The following is a 19,512-nucleotide window of genomic DNA, read 5'->3' on the forward strand; positions in this document are numbered from 1 at the left end:
TGAACTATTGAAGGGATTGGGGGGAGGGGGATTTTTCTTTTAATTTGCCAAGTCATATTTTTATGCACGTCTGAAAGTGTAGATAATGCTGCTGTGTCTGAGGGTGGACCAGGCGCTTTTGTGATCCATGCAGGAGCCCATACCATTTACAGTTACATATTGTAATTGACTTTTATGCAGGCTTTTGTTCATATTCTACCTCTTTCAGAGGTTGGATGTTGCTGGCGGTGCAGTTTTGTTCATATTCTTTATACACTGTTTGGTTGCTGTACTAAGAAAGGCAAAATGAGTAAGCATTTTTTTTTTGTTTCAAAAGGTGTAATGTTTTCTGTTCTAACCATTTTTTTAAAAAAAGTGGATATACTTGAATATCTGCTTGAAGCACTTTTTCTTTTTATAGATACACCATTACTGATAAGCATATATAAAAATGGAGGAGCAAACCCAGAGGAAAAAGGATTTTTTGAAAAAGCAGGGCCATTATAATTCTGTTCTGCTTAAATTGCAGTTTTCCTGCATTGTCAGTGGCTTAATTCAGATATAATGGCAATAGTTTGCTATTATATGAATGTGTTCATAGAATCATATAGAGTTGGAAGGGACCTCCATTGTCATCTAGTCTAAACCCCTGCACAATGCTGGAACTTCACAAATACCATTCCCCACCTACACATACACAGTGACTCCTGCTCCATGCCCTGAAATGGCAGAAAACTCCAGGATCCCTTGCCCAACTGGCCTGGAGGAAAAGTGCTGACTGACCCCAAGGTTGCAATCAGTATTTCCTTGGGCATGTAAGGGTTTGAAAAATTGTTGTGCTTGTGCCTTCCCCTTAATTTGTGGCAAGATAGTTTTTCTGAGCTTGCAGTGATCTATAGTTTGCTGCTGCATCCAAGATGGCAAACTCTGGTATTTTTCTCTTCTGAAAGCCAAGATTACAATACATTTGAATGCTGCTTTGCTGTGCAAGTGCAAGTTGCACCTTGCCTGTTGGATACAGTGGGAAATTATGGTTTGCCCCAAATTCAGAAATAGTTAATTATGTTGCTGTGCACAAGGGGAGGAGGGGTGGGAGATGGTGATGAGGGAGCCTGTGGACCTGTGACTCATTCAGGTTTGTACACACAGTGGCAAGCTGGATTGCTTATTATGTCTGAGTGAGTTCACTGAGTAAGGGTGCAGTTTGGAAGAACAGAAGCATAATTCTGGTCAACACAGACATGATTTAAAAGCCCCCCTCCTCCCATATTTCCTCCAAGTCACATATGGTAATCTGTACATGTTTAAAAGCTGTTAAAATTGTTATTTATGTGTATGGTTCTTTCTGTGATTGTAATTTGGTCAAGATTCATATCTGTGGTACCCAAAATAATGTTCCTATACTAAAAGCGCATGGGTCCTTCTGCTTTCTTTTTGCATTTGTAATTGGTCTGACTGGGATGTGCTGTTTTACCAGAAGAATTCAGGCTGTATAAGGGAGGGCATTTCAAGTGGCACCGTCATAGGAGGGTGGAGCTTGTTAAATGAATTTTTATATAATTATAGTACATGCATGTATTTTAAAAGTGACTTCACACCCTTTCACCTCATTTCACAGTAGACTGCGTATACTATACTGAAAGGAAAGTTGAGGGGAAAGTTCAATACAGGAAAAGTTTGGTGGCTCAAGTGTTTTTAGTTACATGCTTACATTTTAGTCACATGCTTACTTGATAAATTGTGAGATTTTCATTTTACTTGGTGATTCTATAACTAGCACTGCAAACAAGTGATGGCAAATTCCAAGCCAATGTTAAGTACTGCAAAACATCACTTTTATAGTACTTTGCTTTTTGTGTTTATGAATAGTCACCTTGGCTATTGTTTATGCTAGAAAGAATTCAAATATATCAGTCCTACATCATGAGGCTTGATTTTTTTCTTCTTACTGATTGATGGATATATGTGATGGTTATGCTTTTGTAACACCATAGAGTTTTGTTTGTGTTTTGTTTTGCTTTGCTGAAAAGGGCTTCTTGTCTACTAATAATTATTTTTACTATCTCAGAAATATCTTGTAGCTGCTGATCTTAGAAAGTATTGTCTCTACATATAGCTGGGGCATTTAGTTTTATATTTAAAATATAAAATAGGATTCTTCCATTTTCTACTGTTTTGTGCAACTATTATTTATTATTTTATTAGAGCATTTGATTACTGCCTCTTGAAACCAAGGATCTCCTAAAAGCATGTTCAAACACTTTCGCATTCAGGACTACTCTCTTTTTTTATAACTGCAGCTCTTTGCACTATTGCCCAGCTGTTTTGTGCACAGCAAGTCAGTTTGCAGTCATGAGGGGGAGGGGGATGTCATCAAAACTGATCTGCCTTGGTCTGAGATAATGGTTCTCAGATCTCAAACCTAAGACCCTGGAGCAAAACTATCTGTTCATAGTGTTAACAAGTTTAACCTGCGTTTGGACCAGCAGAGTCATAGCAACATATCATAAAGCTAAAAAAGCTTTATTAGAAAGAAAGTAAAGAAAAATATTTTTAAAACAATATCATTCCAGTGAAGAGCTCAAGCACACAAAAATAATAAATCTGACTCCCTAAATACACTTACTGAGTAAGGTTCTTGCAGTACAGGTCTTAACATTTTGGAGCTTTAGCAAATTCAGTCCATGAGCAAGCAGTAGCATCCATCATAGATGTAACACATGGTAAGCAAAGGTAAAGAACAAGGGACGGTAGAAGGGAACAGGATGGAGTAGAATGGGAAAGGATAAGGACTAGCAAAATAGACCCTCATTTTATAGAAAGGGCATTGATCTTCTGTCCTTTTTTAACTAATCACCATGCTATTTGCAAATAGTTTTCAGGAACTACTGTACTGACTCCTGAATTCTCAAGCAGCTATCATTTATCAGGATCAACTCAGTCTTGTCTGGTTTGAGCTACAGTTTGTTAGCCCTTATCCCATTACTAACTCTAGGCACTTGTTCAGGACTTCCACAGATCGACCTGACTCAGCTGTTAAGGAGAAGCTGAGCTGGGTGATATCTACATTTTGGTGGCACGTTACTTCAGATCCCCTCATGATCTTTCCCAGCAGTTTCATGTAGACATTAAACAGCATAGAGAACAGTGTTAGGTGAATAAAAATGTTTTGGCCTGGTGTCTATAAGTAAGCCATGCAGATGCCAAACAAGCCACAATTCATATATATCCCACCTGTCTCCTCACTGAAGACCCAAAATGGCTTAGATAGTTCTTTTATCCTCCGATTTATCCTCACAACAGTCTTTTAGGTAGGTTAGGCTGATTGTGAGTGACTGGCCCAACAAAATCCAACTAGATTCCATGGCAGAGTGGGATTTGATCAGGAATCTCCCGCTCTTTAACCACTACACCTCAGCACCATACTAACAGCCCCCTCCCCCAACAGCACTTTCTAGAATTGGCTAGTCAAGTAAGACTAGAACCACTAAAGAATAGTACCCCACTCCAAACTCAGCCAGCCTCTCCAGAATGATACTGTGGTTGATAGTATTGAACACTGCAGGTACATATTTTCCTTGTCACTTTCCAGGCAAAGATTATTAGGGAAGAACCATGCCCATTTCCATTCCAAACCCAGGCTTGAATCCAGATTAAAATGGGTCTAGATACTTCATCTCCTCCAAGACTACCTGAAGCTGTGTGGCCACCATCCATTCAAGGGCATTGCCCAAAAATGGAATGTTGGCTACTGAACAGTTGTTTAAGACAGTGGGCCAAGGATGCCTTCTTCAGGAGGATGATTAAAGTGGTTGGAATTGCACTCTTCTTCAGGGAGGCATTTATTATGTCCTTGACTTATTCAAGCAACCTAACCTGACTTTATACCAACAACCATGAAGGGCAAGGGTCAAGTCACGTTGCGGTGGACAGAATAGTTCTGAGAACCTTGTCCATTTTGTCAGGCATCACCAGCTTGCTATCTGTTAGGCTTATTAAGAATGAGTTGAAAGTTAATACATATGAATATCAAGCTTTTCTTTGGCTTTAGGAGCTGGCCCAAAAATTTAAGAACCAGACTCACTTTTCAGCCTTCAGAGGTTACTGCTTTAATGAACACATTTTCCAGTTATTGCTACCAATCATACTAAAGCAATGACAAACATTGTAGTGTATAAATAAATGTGCTTAACATAGGTTGTAGTATACATAATAAAAAAGCTAACCTCTGCTCCTAGTGAACCATTGAATGGTGTAAATTATATAAGCAAGCAATGAAAAGAATTTCATTCACATGCATTTTATGTCACTTAACAAAAATTATTCTGATGTGAAATGATAAATAAGGTTTGTATTTCTTTTGTGGATTGCCAAGAGATACTGCAATAAAATGTTGAAAATGCTGGATGCTACGCTGAAATTTTTAGACACCACAGTGACCTGGCGCCTGAGGTTTGTCAAGTCCTGGTCTGAATTTATAAGATATGTATAAAGATATGGTACTAGAAGATATCTGAGGAAAGCAGACAATATTATTGGAATACAATATAGGATATTGTTAAAAGGATTAACTTGTTACAAGGTACAATTTAAACATGTGCCATTACACTATTCAGTTTTAAAATGTTAGAGGTGACATTTTTCACAGTTCTTGGAGTAATAGAACCTTTGAATATATCAGGCTGATTTTGCTGTACTGTGCTAATCAGCGTTAACAAGTGTGTTGTGTACAGCAGGTAGTTTCTCTACCCTCATTCCTGTCTGATGATGGACAGTTGTATAATCATAACCTTCTTTTTTAAAAAGATACCCTTGAGTAGAAATGGCCACTGTCTAAAATGTTCTGCCATTGCTATGCAATATAATCTTCTGTGTTCTTTTGATATTCTTGCCTTCATTGTGATGGATACATAATGATATGTATGTATAAAACCAGGGCGAGGATTTGGCTATATCTGAGCCAGAAAAATAGCTGGAAGATACCTGATCTGTTTTTTTGTTTTGCTATCTGAAATAGCTAAGCCATCCAAATCCCAAAAATATTCAGGATTTTTCAGTCAGCCAGCCAAAGTTAATAGGCATTTTAAACTATTGCAGTCACTTTAAGAGACTTTCAGGTGAACTTGTGGCTGGTAGAAGGATTTTAAAGTGAATGTGAGCCCTTTAAATGCCTTCAGAGTTCACTCACAGCTTGTGGAAGATCTTTAAAGGATTTGTGATCCCTTTAAACACCTTTTCCTGCTTCTACTAAAACCAATGAATTATGGGAGCTCTTTCTTTGGAGGCTCATAGTATTAGACCCCTCAGTCCAGTTTTTTTTTAAACCTGGGAGGGATTGAGGAGAGGCACCAGCAGCTATGCTAAAAATTTAGTGCATCTTCCTCAAAAAACGGAACCCCAGATAACCCTGGATCTATTCCCAGTTATATCCTATGGGGAACATAGACTATAATGGTCTCCATAAGGTATAACAGCTAAAAAAAAAGAATAGGATTTCCAAAAAATCTTGAATCTGAGTACCATACTGGTATTGGAATTCTGAAATATTGAAAAATATCATTGGGGCAGGGGTCAGTAAACTCAAACCCAAAATATACCAATTTTTGTGCACCCCTATATAAAACTGCATAAGGAAAGATCTGATATGTTCCCATTTCTGTACCATTTAGATAAAAATTAGTATGAGAGTTAATATGGTTTTATCTATCATAAATGTTGTACTGTGTTCAAATGAGAATAAAACATCAAATAGTGTATCTGAACAGAATTGTTAAGATGCATAGCTGCAGCGTTCAATATGAGTAGAGTAATGTCAATTTCCACAGTTTCAGTATTTTGCAAACCACTGTGCTAACAGCAGCTAGAGCATGAGTCCCCAGCCTTGTTGAACTTGTGCCACTTTTGGAATTCTGAGGAAAAATTCTACCCCAAAATAGTTATTGTGTGATGTTGGGCCAATTACAAAATGACTGCCATTGGGGGAGGGATCAACTGTTTGTTTTGGGGAAGAGATGCTGTTTTTTTTAGTTTGAAAGAAAGGTGAGAGCTTGCCAGCTGTGCAGCCACAAGGATAAGTTGCCAAGTTCTGAAATATACAAGTCTGTCTCTGTGGCAAGCCAGGGCTGCACAGTTGACAACAATATGCTTGTTCAGAACAATGAGTGAGCTAATGAGTGAGCTGGGAGGGAGCATCCCAGCACTCTTTTTTCCCCCTGTTCCGTTCAAGACCCTTTGGATTTTATACCCAGGACTCAAGAAGCAAGCAGGCACCAGGAAACACCTCTGTAATGTATGCTGTAGTGCCAATGGGCATTAGCGATTGCTGAATTTGTTCATCACATTGGGACTGGGAATACTGAATACAAGTTATCTCAGGCTACTCAGCCTGTGTTATCTTATTGAATTGTTTTGAGAATCAAATGGAGAAGAGGAAACTCATGTACACCACACTAATCTCATGGGAGGAATGGTAGGCTATAATTGTGAAAGTTTTTTTTCTCAGTATTGAGTTATCCAGTGTTCAGTAGAAATTATTTTATATGTAAATTATATTCTAAATTCTTCTAAAATTCCTCAATATTAAAACTGATTATTATTATTTTTGCTTTATTAGACATCGGGAACAAGAAAGAAAAGAAGCAGAGGAAGCTAATCACAAAGAAATAGAAGAATGGGACAAATTCCTCCTAGGTCAAGCAGCACCCACTCAGATGGAACACATGTGGGAAATTCCGGCTATTGGTCACTTCCTTTGTTTAGCACAGTATATTTTAAACTTGCCCGAAATAGTTTTCTATGAGTTAGAACGCTGCCTTCTAATGCCACAATGTAGTGCTTTTTTGTCTAAAATAATGACTTCTTTGTTAAGTCCTCCTCATCGGAGATCTACCTTGCATCGAAGGCCAACTCTTCCTTACAGGACTTGGGAAGCAGCACTTCGGCAAAAAATACAGCAGTGGTATACAGCTGTGGGGCAAACTGACAATCCTGACAGCTGTGCAGAAAAACTGGGTCTTTGCCCTCAATTTTTTCAAGTTCTTGGAGAAGTTAACCCTTTGGAGGAAAAAGCATTTCATGAGCTCTCATTTTGTCAGAAAGTGTGGCTTCTAAAAGGCCTTTGTGACTTTGTATATGAAACCCAAAAAGATGTACAAGATGCGGTACTTGGGCAGCCTATCCATGAGTGCAGAGAAGTGATTCTAGGTTATGATTACTTAGAAAATGCCTATGTTCATTTCCCACAATTCTGTGGTGCAGATGTCCGGATTTACAAACAGAGGCCTTTTCATGCCCCTGAATTTCCAGCTCCTCCAATCAAGGTAAAAAGAGTCCCACGCATTAAACTGGAAAAAGCAAGATGTGAATATGCCACCAAAAGCAATGGGGAAGTTAGATATAGTGCTAAAGAAGAGATGCTGTCTCATGCAAAGGCAGAGCATGGGAAAAATCTTTGTTCAGCAAAGATCCATTTCGACCATTTGAGTGCTACCCCAGAAAAAGAAATTAAATTCAAATGTGAAGAGAAAATCCATCAGGGCTGTGACTTTACAACAGATTGCTGTAAAGAAAATAGGGATAAAAGCATTGTTCTGGGAGATAATACTGGTTTTGGGGGACCTCTCAGCCCAGGAGAAATCAGGATTGTGGAAAATGGAGGGAAATGTGGTGAATCTTCTGTAGTGAAAACTGAGGCTACTCCATTAAAAGAGAACACTCTTAAAACCTGCCAAATGCATGTGAATGGGAATCACAGTGATAATCCAGATATGAATTGCCATAAAGTTGCTCTAGATATCACTTCAGTAGAAAATAGCAAAACACTAAAGCTTAGTAAAGAACGAGCAAAAAAGAAGAAAAAGAAGAAAAAGAAACTGAAAGATATTCTGAGTGAAAAGCTCCAGAGGAAGCGTGAGATTCACCTTCACTCCCTGAAATCTTATAAACCTGAAATCCAGAATAAGTTGCTTATGATGAAAAAGAAAGTCAAACACAAGAAGCACAAATCTGGTAAGGTGATTTTTACTCCTGGTACAGGGAAGATGATTTGAACTGTGAGTGTATGTCAATTCTTGTGGGTGGCCTTTGATACCCGGTTGGCCTTGTACCTAAAAAAATGTTTGCTGGTTCCTAGTAATATTGAACTGATACTCTGGAATCTTAAGTGTTATTTCAACTCTTATTGTTAAACTTTCTTCACTGAAGTGAGGACAAAAACTCATGAACTACAAAAAATATTATTGTTCAGCTAGCAGTTGCTGGAGAATTTCATAGTAACTGGTATGCCTCGTAAGGCTTTTTTTGGTCAAATCTTTGGTGTGCTGTGATATTGTGATGTGGTTTTGTTTGTCAGAAGTGGACAAAGCGATACTGAATGTGTTGGGATGTTTTACATAGCTTCTCTCATTTGTAGTCAGTTCGGTGGAACTTCCACTTAATAAATTCTCTCGTTCATTGCATCCTGGGGAAGTGCGTATGACTTTGGCCATTTGTAATTAGCCTTAATTTATTTCTCAGTTATTTGTAGCCATATCTTGAGAAAGACTGCAATCATTTCTTTCTTGACATGGTAACAATCTCAAATTCTTTTTTACTTCAAATGTAGAGCATCCAGAGTGTTTTGTATTTAGATGTTCAGTATTGCTGAGAAGCTACATGGGATTCAGAACTCAGTATCTTGCTTAATGAGAAGCATAATTGTTTTCCAGACCCTTCAGTTAAAAATGCCTCATCAGCAAAATATACAAATAAAGGTGACATTATAGATTCACTCTTTAAAAAATGCTTGTTAAATTACAATAATCTCAGCTCTTCTTCACTCAGCAAGTAAATGTATCTGGGCACAATCTGATGCCAGTTTATCCCTGTGCTTTGAATATCACTAGCATATTTCTAAGAGAAAATAAGAAAATATAAAGGATCATCTAAGCTGGTGTGTTAGCATTGGAAAATGCTAGCAAAGAATTCTATCAGCAGTCAAGGGGAGCATTATCCACATTCACTGCCTGGTGTTACTTTCAGTCACAGTCTGCCTACTTTGAGTTCTGGCATTTGTCTGATTCAGTTTCACAGTGTTTATGTTCTTGAGTGAAACATGGTAAAACACAACCAAATAGAACCTTCTGATTTAATCAGTATGTGTGTATATCTGAGTTAATGTCTCTCCTATGTCTGTTCTTTTGTGGGGAGGAAAAGAATCTAGAGCAGAATCAGATGTAATGCGATGCTGCTTCTACCAACAATTCTCTTCCTGGTGTTAGTCATGCTGATTCAGCAAGACATGATGCTTTCCCCATTCTCATTCCTCATTGTTTACATGATAGATTAAGCAGAGTAAGTACAGGTAGTGCTGTCCAGAAAAATCCTTGTACTAATGCCTTCACCTTATGCACATTTTTGTACCTTATCTGTGTCCATGCCAATATCTCACTTTGTTTCTGGTGTAGTTTTTTTAATAAGCTCCTTTCCTTCTTTACCACCATTCCTTGCTTTCATGGCTCTACTGTCTACCATTCCATATCTTCCATGTGCTGTCCACTAGCACTTTCTTAGTACCTACTCACTTTTTCAAGCCAAGACAGAGGCAAAGCCCATTTCTTTATTCTGTCACAGGAGGCAAAACCTACAAGGCAGCATCACTTATGTAATTGCAGGCTAGATTGGGAATTATCTTGGATTTAGTAATAACTTGCATTCACTATGGGTGAAAACCTTTCTGTACCAAATTCAAGCAAGAGTTTACTATTCCTAGCAAATGTTTTAATTAACACAAATAGTTACAAGGGATTAAATTTTTGCTCATCTATCTTTTCTTGTAGATTTTGTTTTATCTCAGAGCACTTGTTCAGCCTGCCTTTCTAAATTGTAAGCTTGGTCCAAATTTATGTTTTCCTTTGGTTACTTTTGCCTGAAGGTTTGTGTGAATTTTTAACTTTTCCTCTTTAAATTGATCTACTCTGTTAGTGCCTTGTTTAGTTCATTTAGTTTGAAGATGGCTTAAAAACTGTTGTAACATTAGATTAATAAATAAATCTGTTAAACATTTTAGACCAAAGCAGTTGCAGATCCTCTGTATACTGTAACTCTGTCTTTGGTGCTTCATGTTAGTTTCAGAACAATAATTAATTTCTGTAGCAGGAATGGCCAAACTGCAGCTCAGGAGCCACATGTGGCTCTTTCACACATATTGTGTGTCTCTCGAAGCCCCCACCACCCAGTTGGCTGGCTTGGAGAAGGCATTTCTCTCTTTAAAGTCAGTGGCTTAGAGAATGCATTTAAAGCTAAAGTTGCTTTCTTTCCACTTCTCCCTCCCTCTTCCTCCATCTATTTTCCTTCCTTCCTGCTCTCAGACATCTGACATTCATGTCTTCCAGCTCTCAGACATCTGATGTTTATTCTATATGGCTCTTACGTTAAGCAAGTTTCACCACCACTGTTGTATAGCACGGTGGTCCCCAACCTTTTTGGCACCAGGGACTGGTTTTGTGGAAGACAGTTTTTCCACGGACCGGGGGGGGGGGGCAGCGCTGGGGTTTTTGCCACCCCAGGATGCTCCCCACCTGCACCCTGTCCCCCATGGGGGACTTTAAATAGTGGGGGGGAGACGGGCTGTTTCTGCCACCTCCTCACTAGGTGGCAAGGTGGCGGAAGGCCATTCTGCCTCCCCCTCCCATTTAAAGACCCTCTCCGATCAGCTGATCAGTGGGGGCCTATAAATAAGGAGTAGGCTTAGGTCACAGCAGCACTGCCGGTTCTACCAGCCTGGGACCCAGGTGGACAAAAGAGGTGGTGTGGCCTCGCTCCATGGCCCGGTTGCTAGCAGGCCACGGATCGGGACCAGTCCATGGACTGGTGGTTGGGGACCACTGCTATAGCATACCATGCCCCAAAAATCACAGTGACATTTTTCACAGATTGAAATAGGCCTGTCAAGTAGGCCATTGATCTTTACTCCTGTTTCGTATCAGAGCTTCAGTGTAATCCTCCCAATGAAACTGGCAGTAGAAGCAGGTAGAGATATGACATCATACAAGAAAACTGGGAGAGGGAGATTTGAGGGGAAAATTCAATAGAAATATCTGTAAATCTGGGGAAGAAATAAAAAATAAATTTCTATGAATTACTTTCGTTTTGAAATGCTTTTAAATTTTACAACTATACCAAATAGGCCATTTTTAATATGTTAAATTATGTGATCAATTTTAAATTGTCAAAGTAGTACAATAAATTTAGGTTTGATAAGAAAGTATTAAATATATTACAGTTTTTCTCAAAATGTCTGGGGGGGGGGTTTCTGTGAGGAAATAGTCTGTTTCCCCTCCCCCCATATGGCTTCAAAATTTCTGGAAAATTTACATCTCTAGGACCAGGTCAGACCAAAAAGATGCTTTTGGTAATGATCTTTAGAGAATTCACTACCAGGTGATGCAGTGATGGCCAGTAGCTTACAAGGCTCTTAAAAGGGATTAGATGAATTTGTAAAGCATAGGCCTATGTCAGTGTTTGTCAGTTATGACAGTTAAATAAAACTCTATATGTTCAAAGCAAAGCATCTTTCCCGATGCCAAATGGAGACAATAAAAGAAGGCTGTAACATTCTTGCCTTGATTGTGAGCTTCCTGAAAGCCCCTGACTGGCTGCTATTGAAACAAGGCACTGGGATCAAGCTCTTTTTATATGCAGGGGCAAAATATGTTTATGCAATGAAAATGAATGCTAGGGATTATGTGAAGGAATACAATTTTATAAATGTTTAGATAAGAGGCTATCTAGTTTTCCAGTTGTTTCTGCAGATATCTAGGGGTCTTATTTCAGTTTTACATGAAGCATGTTAATTGAGAGGCAGTTGAAAGGTTCTCTGCAAAAGACATTCTTTCTAAAGATTAAGTTGTGTTTAAAGGATCAGTGAAACTTTCTGCATATGCTTAGAAGTTATTTTTAGTTTTCTGATTTTTTTTTTTACAAATTCAACATATTAATAGTTCATAAAGAGAGGAAAAAGAATAAAATAAAATACAGGTGGTGGAGTGGAGTGGAAGATGACATGGTAAAGTACAAGGTAAGCTTTATGTGGATTGGGAAGTAATTTGTCAGATTCTGCATTCTATCTCTGCCCATTTTGTAGTCTTGGGCAAGTGCTTGTTTCAATTTTCTATATCTGTAAAATAGACCTGTATTTCATCTCTAAGCATTGAAAGATGATCCCTGGTGTTGCAGCCTTTATAAACCATGCTGATTCTGAAATTATATCAAGTCGTTTCAGAAGGCTCCAGATGCCCATGACTTGGCCCTCCTACTTCTGTTAAAGGACCACTCCAAGTGGCTTAGGAGGACCACTGGGGCTAAGGAGCTGACATTAGCATTTGTTTGCCCTGACTCTATCAGAAGAAATGATACTGAACTGATGTGAGATGAAATAATCAACAGGTTATTATAGGACTGAAATTGTGCTTAATAAGAGGTGTTAGATCTTGCACAGAGAGGACACATTCAGCATTATATAACACAGAGTAATATCCTTCAGCTACCCTGTTTCATTCAGATTGGGGAACGCCTTTCTGAATGCATACGGGCTAGGCAGGATGGATGGAACAGTTGGCCAGAGCTTGTAGCAGCTACATTTTCGGTGCAGCACCATCTACTGTGGTACAGTTGTATGGCTAGTTGCTTTAGTTCTTTCTGCTTGTTTTAAAGAACTCTGATGACTCAAAATAAATGGTTTTTAAGGTTCAAAAGGGTTTTCTGTTCTTGTCAGTTGTGCAAATATAGGAGACTTTAGAATGTTTGTCTTCTCTAAAACCTTTGGGCTTTGCCTGTTTACAGTTTTTTTTCCCTGTAAGTCAGATTGTATGTAAACACTATTACCATGAGTTTGGTAAAATAGAAGTTGTTTGAGGAGATATTTATACTGTGGTCCTGAAACAATCGCATGAACTGTTAAAATTCATTTTTCAACTCCATTTTTTAAATTAATACTTTATAAAGCATTAAAATTTTATGTCACTATTTTATTTATCCAAGGAAAGAAATCTCTATCTAAAAAAGCAATTACAAAGAAGAGAAAATCTGTTACGAAGCCAGCTGTACCAGAATTTCAGGTAAATAGCATTTCTGTCTGTATTAACTTGAACTTCCAGAAAGCAAAGAAGCAGCATACTTCTAGAGGGCAAATACAGATTTAAGCTGATTACTTGCGCAGCCATGGAGACTTTACTATAAAATGAAATATATTACTGTTATGCAAATAGGTTCCTGCTGGACTTTTTCTACCAACACCCCCCTCCCCCCAAAAAAATACATGGAATATGAATATCTGTTTCTTAGTTGTGGCCTCCACCTGTAGGATACCTAAATCTACAACTCAAGGCCACACTTACTCCAAACAGATTTTGAGCTACTGGCATTAAAGTTGTGAGCTACTGCATAACTTAGTTTGCTCTGGGGCCATTTTTCTTGAGCTAAGACAAAAATGTGTGAGTTGGAAGCTAAAAAACTGTGAGCTAGCTCAAAATAACTCAGCTTAGAGAGAACACTGGTGGCATTGCAGCTGAGGAGCCGCTCTCAGCTTGGCAAGCAAGTGCGGGGGGGAATTCCCCCCCATGAGTCTTGCAGCCCCACACTTGTTATCTGTAAAGTGAATTTACTAGAAAAATCTGATTATACTGAGGAAAAATCAGTTTCAAAGAAGAAGAGGAATAGCTAAAGCAATGACATAGAAGATGTATTTTACCAGAACACTATTCATGTTTATTTTAGACTACATCAACCATGATTCAGTGATCTGGTGAAGCAAAAGCCAATCTGGGATTTGCTGAGGCGAGCAATGGAGAAAGGGCTACTATCTAGGGCCAAAGTTCATGTGAACCAAAGACACTATATTTATGGTCAATATAAATTAAAGCTTTTTAAAAAAAAAAAAAGACACTGTCTAATGGTTTTTAATTATTGTCATTTTGTCAGTATAGAATATGTCTGTGAATACAATTTAAAAACGCTGAGCTAAAGATATAATTCCCAGCCCCATCACCCTTATGATAGTCTTCCAGCATTGATTTCATTAAATGTTGCTTCATCCTAGTGGATTGCATCCTGTCTAAATTTTCCTGTGGAGGAATGGAATTTTCCTGCCTCCTCCCTCCCATTCATCTCTGCAAAATGCTTCTCCTGGATAGGGGATCCAAAGGAATGACATAAGGGAGGTCTGCAGCAGGAAGGGGAAAGTGGTAGAAATTGCCAGTTCTCCCTCTGATGTGGAAGACATCTTATGGGTGATTCCCATTGTACTTGTAGGGAGACAAGAACTACAGTTTTTCTGCTTCCTGTTTCTGCTGTACCTTCCTCACCTCAATTCTTTTCCTGCTTCAGTAGAGGGAGCACCTAGGATAGCCTTTGCCTAATCCTATTGCATTAGTATAGAGTGTGTGAGCAGCAGTTCTTTTCTTTTCTAGTTATCTGCCCTATTCTTTAAAGTTTAATTCACTTCTGACCCTGTTCCTCCTTTTTAGTCTTTATTAATCTCTATTCTATTCATTCCTTTTCTCTAACTGTTGGCCAGCTGCCATTCTACTCCCGGCAGCCATGTTCTACTTGCCCCTTTGTCACTGCTACAAAGGGGCTTGAGGGTAATACCTCATGGACAATCATCTTTAGCTACCTGGGAGCAAAGAAGACAGCTATCTGGCCAGGGAGCGAGCGGCTCTGAGGCCCGACTGGAAAAGCGGAGCAGACAAGACCCAGAAGTGGCTTGTACCGGTGTCCCAGATGGCGCCACCATTCAAAAGTGAAGCAGACAAGACCCAGAAATTGCCAGTTTAGTCTGGATCTAACCAATTGGACTTATGTCATATAAAGTACATGTGAGCTGAGTTACATGATTTTATGGACTGCACTTATCTTTCGTTTTTGCAGGGAAACTAGGACTGAGAATAAGCATACTGTCTAAACAGAAAGTAAAAATATTAGATTTTTATTACATTTTGTTGCTCTTATTCAGGGCTTTTTTCCTAGAAAAACCCCAGCAGAAACTCATTTGCATATTAGGCCACGCTCTCTGATGTCACTGTTTCACACGGCTTTTTTGCAGAAAAAGCCCAGCAGGAAATCATTTGCCTATTAGGTCACACCCCCTGACACCAAGCTAGCGGAACTGCATTCTTATGCGTTCCTGCTCAAAAAAAGCCCTGCTCTTATTTACTTTTTAAATTCTTAATAGCCAGTGCTTGCACAACTTTTTTTTGCAGCGATTAAAATCCTTGTAATACTGGACTGAACAAGTTAAATTCAGCAATATTAATGCAACTTTAATTTGTATACCAGCCCAATTTAATGGTTTCTAACAGTCATATTTACTTGATTAATTGAGTTTGGAGCATATGAAGACATATGAGAATCACTGAGGGAAAAATTAAAATATTTGTGTGAGTAACCTTACCTTTTTAGCAAAAAATCTATGCTTTTTTTGTCAGATGTTACAGTAAATCGATGATCAGATATGTGTTAATGTTTTTTTAAACCCTGTTTCATATGGATGGTGTGTTTGCCCTTATTTTAGCTTATTTGCACTAATCTTGACGAACTCAGGGATTTAATTAGAAAAATTGAGAATGAACTCAAAGATGTGGAAAACATTAAAAAGAAAACGGTATGTGTTTAAACTTTATCTTACTGTTTAATAAAATATATTTAAGATGTTTCTGTGGGGCTTATCTTTTGTAGATGTATTTAATCATTGTTTTCTGGAGCTAGATGAATCATGGAAAACTTTTTAACATTTTCACTTTGTCCTCCCATTGGCTCTCAGTCATTAGCAACTAGCAAGGAAAAGCAGCATGTCTGTGTTTGTTTCTAAAAGTATTTTAGTCAAATAAATTGAACTTGTGACTAATGCCATGATAAAATAATGCTTGCCTCTCTCCCTCCATTCTCACTGCTGCTTTATTAAGCATTGCCCTTTCCAGTTTGGTGGAGCCAGTTTGGTGTAGTGGTTAAGTGAGTGGACTCTTATCTGGAAGAACCAGGTTTGATTCCTCAATCCTCCACTTGCACCTGCTGGAATGGCCTTGGGTTAGCCATAGCTCTGGCAGAGGTTGTCCTTAAAAGGGCAGCTGCTGAGAGAGCCCTCTCAGCCCACCCACCTCACAGGGTGTCTGTTATGGGGGAGGAAGGTAAAGGAGATTGTAAGCAGCTCTGAGTCTCTGATTCAGAGAGAAGGGTGGATATAAATCTGCAATTCTTCTTCTTCCTTCTTCATTGTAATTTGTTTGGATGAGGACCATATCACTTCTACCTATCCTTGAAATATTGGGGTAATTAATCCAGATACAATACAATGAGTTAAAAATAAGACATGCTTTATTAGAAGAATTTGGGAAATAGTGATTGATAGCAGAAAGACTGAGTTAAAGGTAAGTATCAGCCTAACCTGCCTTACAGAGTTGTTGTGAAGATAATAAGGAGAAGCAAATTATGTAAACCACTTTGGTTTGACAAAAGGAGAGAAAAGTGGGGTATACATGAAGTAAATAAAATAAAAAATTCAAAATATACTTTTTTAGAATTGCAGCGCACACATTATTTGTATATTTAGCAAATGCATACCTAGACAGACCTTGCTCCCAAGTACCATAGGACTGCAATCTTATATTATATTGTCTTTCTAAGCATATTATATCGTCTTTCTAAGCATCTGTTCATATGGCTTCTGCTTGTTCTCTGTTTGCAAGAAACTATGAATTGCAGGCTTACTCAAGTTAAATATTCACCCATTAGCCCTGTATTATGTTTGTTTTCCATTCCTAATCTTTCATTCAAGCATTAGTGTTTTTCTTAACCTGTATTGCTGTGAATCTTGCATCTTTGTTCAGAAAACTTTTTCTCAAGACATTCAGGTTTTTTTTTTAAAGTCTGAACTTTAATTTATTCTAAGCCTCCAAGGATTCTCATTAGATTTCTACAGGAACTGAAGTGGTCTGCTCTTAAAAGTCAAGTCATTTTTATTTATATACATAAATCTGGGTACTTGGAAACTGACACTTTATTTTTATTTTATGTATTATATCCAGAGCAGATTACAGCATTGTTCTGCCTTCCTTCATTTTGACCCCTCAACAACTTTGTATGAAAGAATGACTGAGCCCTGGTTCACCCACTGAATTGACTTTGGGTCTCCAGATCCAAGTTTCACCAACAAATGGGTTCCTTCTTTGTAGACTTCTATGCTAACTTTTTTCATATAATTTTAGGTTCAGAATATCTGTTCTCAGTTTAGAGACTCCATATACCATTTGAACTAAACTGAATTCTGTATTTATTTTTTAAAAAATATGGCCATGTTTCTATATTAATATCCAGGCCTCAGATTCAGTGGGAGCTCATAGGAGCACAGCTCCTGAACCTTTCTGTGAGTTCCTCCTCCTCCTTCTGAGAGTTCCACCTCCTTGTCCATTGAATAGTATTGCAGCTGCATAACAGTCCCTGGATGAGTTCCACCACCTATTTTTCTACAAAACAACCCCTGTTAATACCCAACTTTTCTTGACTTCTTTCCGTGTTCCCTCCTCTTTATTTTTATTTATAAAAGTTCTGGAATGCACTTCTGGAAAGCCTTCCTTTCTATTCCTGATTTTTGATGTAATCTAACTGTATAGCTACACTTTATCATGTGTTGTACATTCTTTGCTTCAGTGATATAGTTATGAACTCTATGGGCGTTTTCGCACTGACCTTTTACTGGCGCGACCACCCTCTTCACGCCGGCGGATCTGCAGGGATTTCGCACCAGAAGCGCCGGCGCAGCCAAAAGAGCCGGCTACTTCCGTCGCGAAACCCGCTCAAACGTTTTCCTGCTTCTTGGCGGTTTCCGTTTGAGCTGGTTTCGCGACGGAAGTTGCCGGCTCTTTTGGCTGCGCCGGCGCTTCTGGTGCGAAATCCCTGCAGATCCGCTGGCGTGAGGAGGGTGGTCGCGCCAGTAAAAGGTCAGTGCGAAATCAGCCTATGTAGAGTTACTGGGTTTTTTCTATGTAACTGTCTTATTCATCACACTTTTGTAATATACCTGAGATTCAACTAAAGTAAATTACAGGTTCACATGAGAACTGTGCAGGCCAGCTAGTTTATAGAATCTTCAGTGTGCCTAGGAGTGCTTCCCCTGCTCTCCATCCAAAGCCAAGAACTGCTGGTATTTTTCTGTCCAGTCACATGACAGAGGCAGGAGGAGTGCTCCTCTGTCAGTTCTCTCTTCGCCACTGTGGAGAGCGGACGCCTTGTTTCTAGCTTCTGTTCAGTAAGGTAATTCTTTCTGTCAAGTGTCAGGATCACAGCTCTTTTAAAGAAATGTCAGCAATGTGGAATGAATATGGCTCAAAATTGTGAGCGTGCTGACTGCTTATTTTGCCTTGTGGAAGGGCATAATTCTACTGCCTACCATGCATGCTGGTTGTGCACACCTAAGCCAAGGCAGGAGATGGTGTCAAAATTATAAAAGCAGCACTGGGTGTGTGTGTGAAATCTTTTGCTGCAACAGAAGAATCAGCTGATGTCTTCAAAACGACTTCATATGCCTACAGGAACCTTGGTCCCAGCAGCACCCTCAAAATCACCCTCAGATTTAGCAGGTACTACCCAAAGAGCTGCCTCAGAGCTTTCTACCAAAAAGGCAAAAATAAATAAAACTTGCAACTTTGAAGTTGCCTCAGGCTCTGAAATCTCGATACCATACTCCATCCAAACCTCTCCCTTGGTTCTGCATTGAGCATCAGACTCACCTCAACATCAACCTATGCTGAGAGCTCAATGGTTTCTGCAGGGACTATGGGGAGTTTATGCCACTTCAGACCTATTCACCCTGGCAAACCCCGCTGCCAGGCCAGCATCAACAGTATGACCCTCATAGAGCTTGCAGCCAGCATCTAGGAGAGATCCAGCTGCCTTTCTTTCTGATCAACTTACATCAGTGCTTGAAGAAGACAACACACAGAACTCAGAGTCAGAATGAACCTCAATGACATCCCCAGATGAAGCAGTGGGGAATCCTTCCCTGGTTTTCCCCACAGAAGACTTAAGACTACACTGAACAAGAAATTAGGATGAAGCTCTTGAACTTCCTGACTCCATGTTGTATGGTTCAGAATCAGGACAGTAGCTTTCCATACAGTGAAGGGAATACTTGATATAGCCCACTAATACATGGACCAGGCCAGCATCTGGCCAGGCATCTATTAAGGAATTCAAAAACCTCTATAAGATTAGGGAGGAGGGTGTAAATTTCTGTTTCAATACCCTATTAGTGGAAGGGAGCAAGAGTCCAATAAACCCCTTAATGACTAACAAAATTTGTGGCAGGCATAAGATTTCATGAGTCACTGCTCACTTCTTCAGATACAGCTAGAATGTGAGTCTGTCTGTCTTGGTCTTCCACCCAAGCTGAGTCCATCTGTCCTTATATCTTGAAGAGTGTTCAGATGCCAAATGACAATAGCAGGCTATGGTAATAAGAGAAGAAACCTAGGTTTCAGTTCACTCCAGGAGGATGCATTGTCT

General features: G+C 39.1%; 1 protein-coding gene across 2 annotated transcripts in view; it reads left to right on the forward strand.

Annotated features, from left to right (window-relative positions):
* BRD10 (bromodomain containing 10) overlaps positions 1-19,512 on the forward strand; it is a 43,565-nt gene that overhangs the window by 14,769 nt on the left and 9,284 nt on the right. For both annotated transcript variants that reach the window (XM_060237367.1, XM_060237368.1), the window contains 3 exons: positions 6,593-7,986; positions 12,997-13,073; positions 15,527-15,616. In XM_060237367.1, coding sequence (XP_060093350.1) covers positions 6,593-7,986; positions 12,997-13,073; positions 15,527-15,616 — 1,561 coding nt within the window. The remainder of the gene's footprint in view (positions 1-6,592; positions 7,987-12,996; positions 13,074-15,526; positions 15,617-19,512) is intronic.

The sequence above is a fragment of the Heteronotia binoei genome, chromosome 4 (genome assembly GCF_032191835.1).
Source record: "Heteronotia binoei isolate CCM8104 ecotype False Entrance Well chromosome 4, APGP_CSIRO_Hbin_v1, whole genome shotgun sequence".
NCBI classification, from domain to species: Eukaryota; Metazoa; Chordata; class Lepidosauria; order Squamata; family Gekkonidae; genus Heteronotia; species Heteronotia binoei.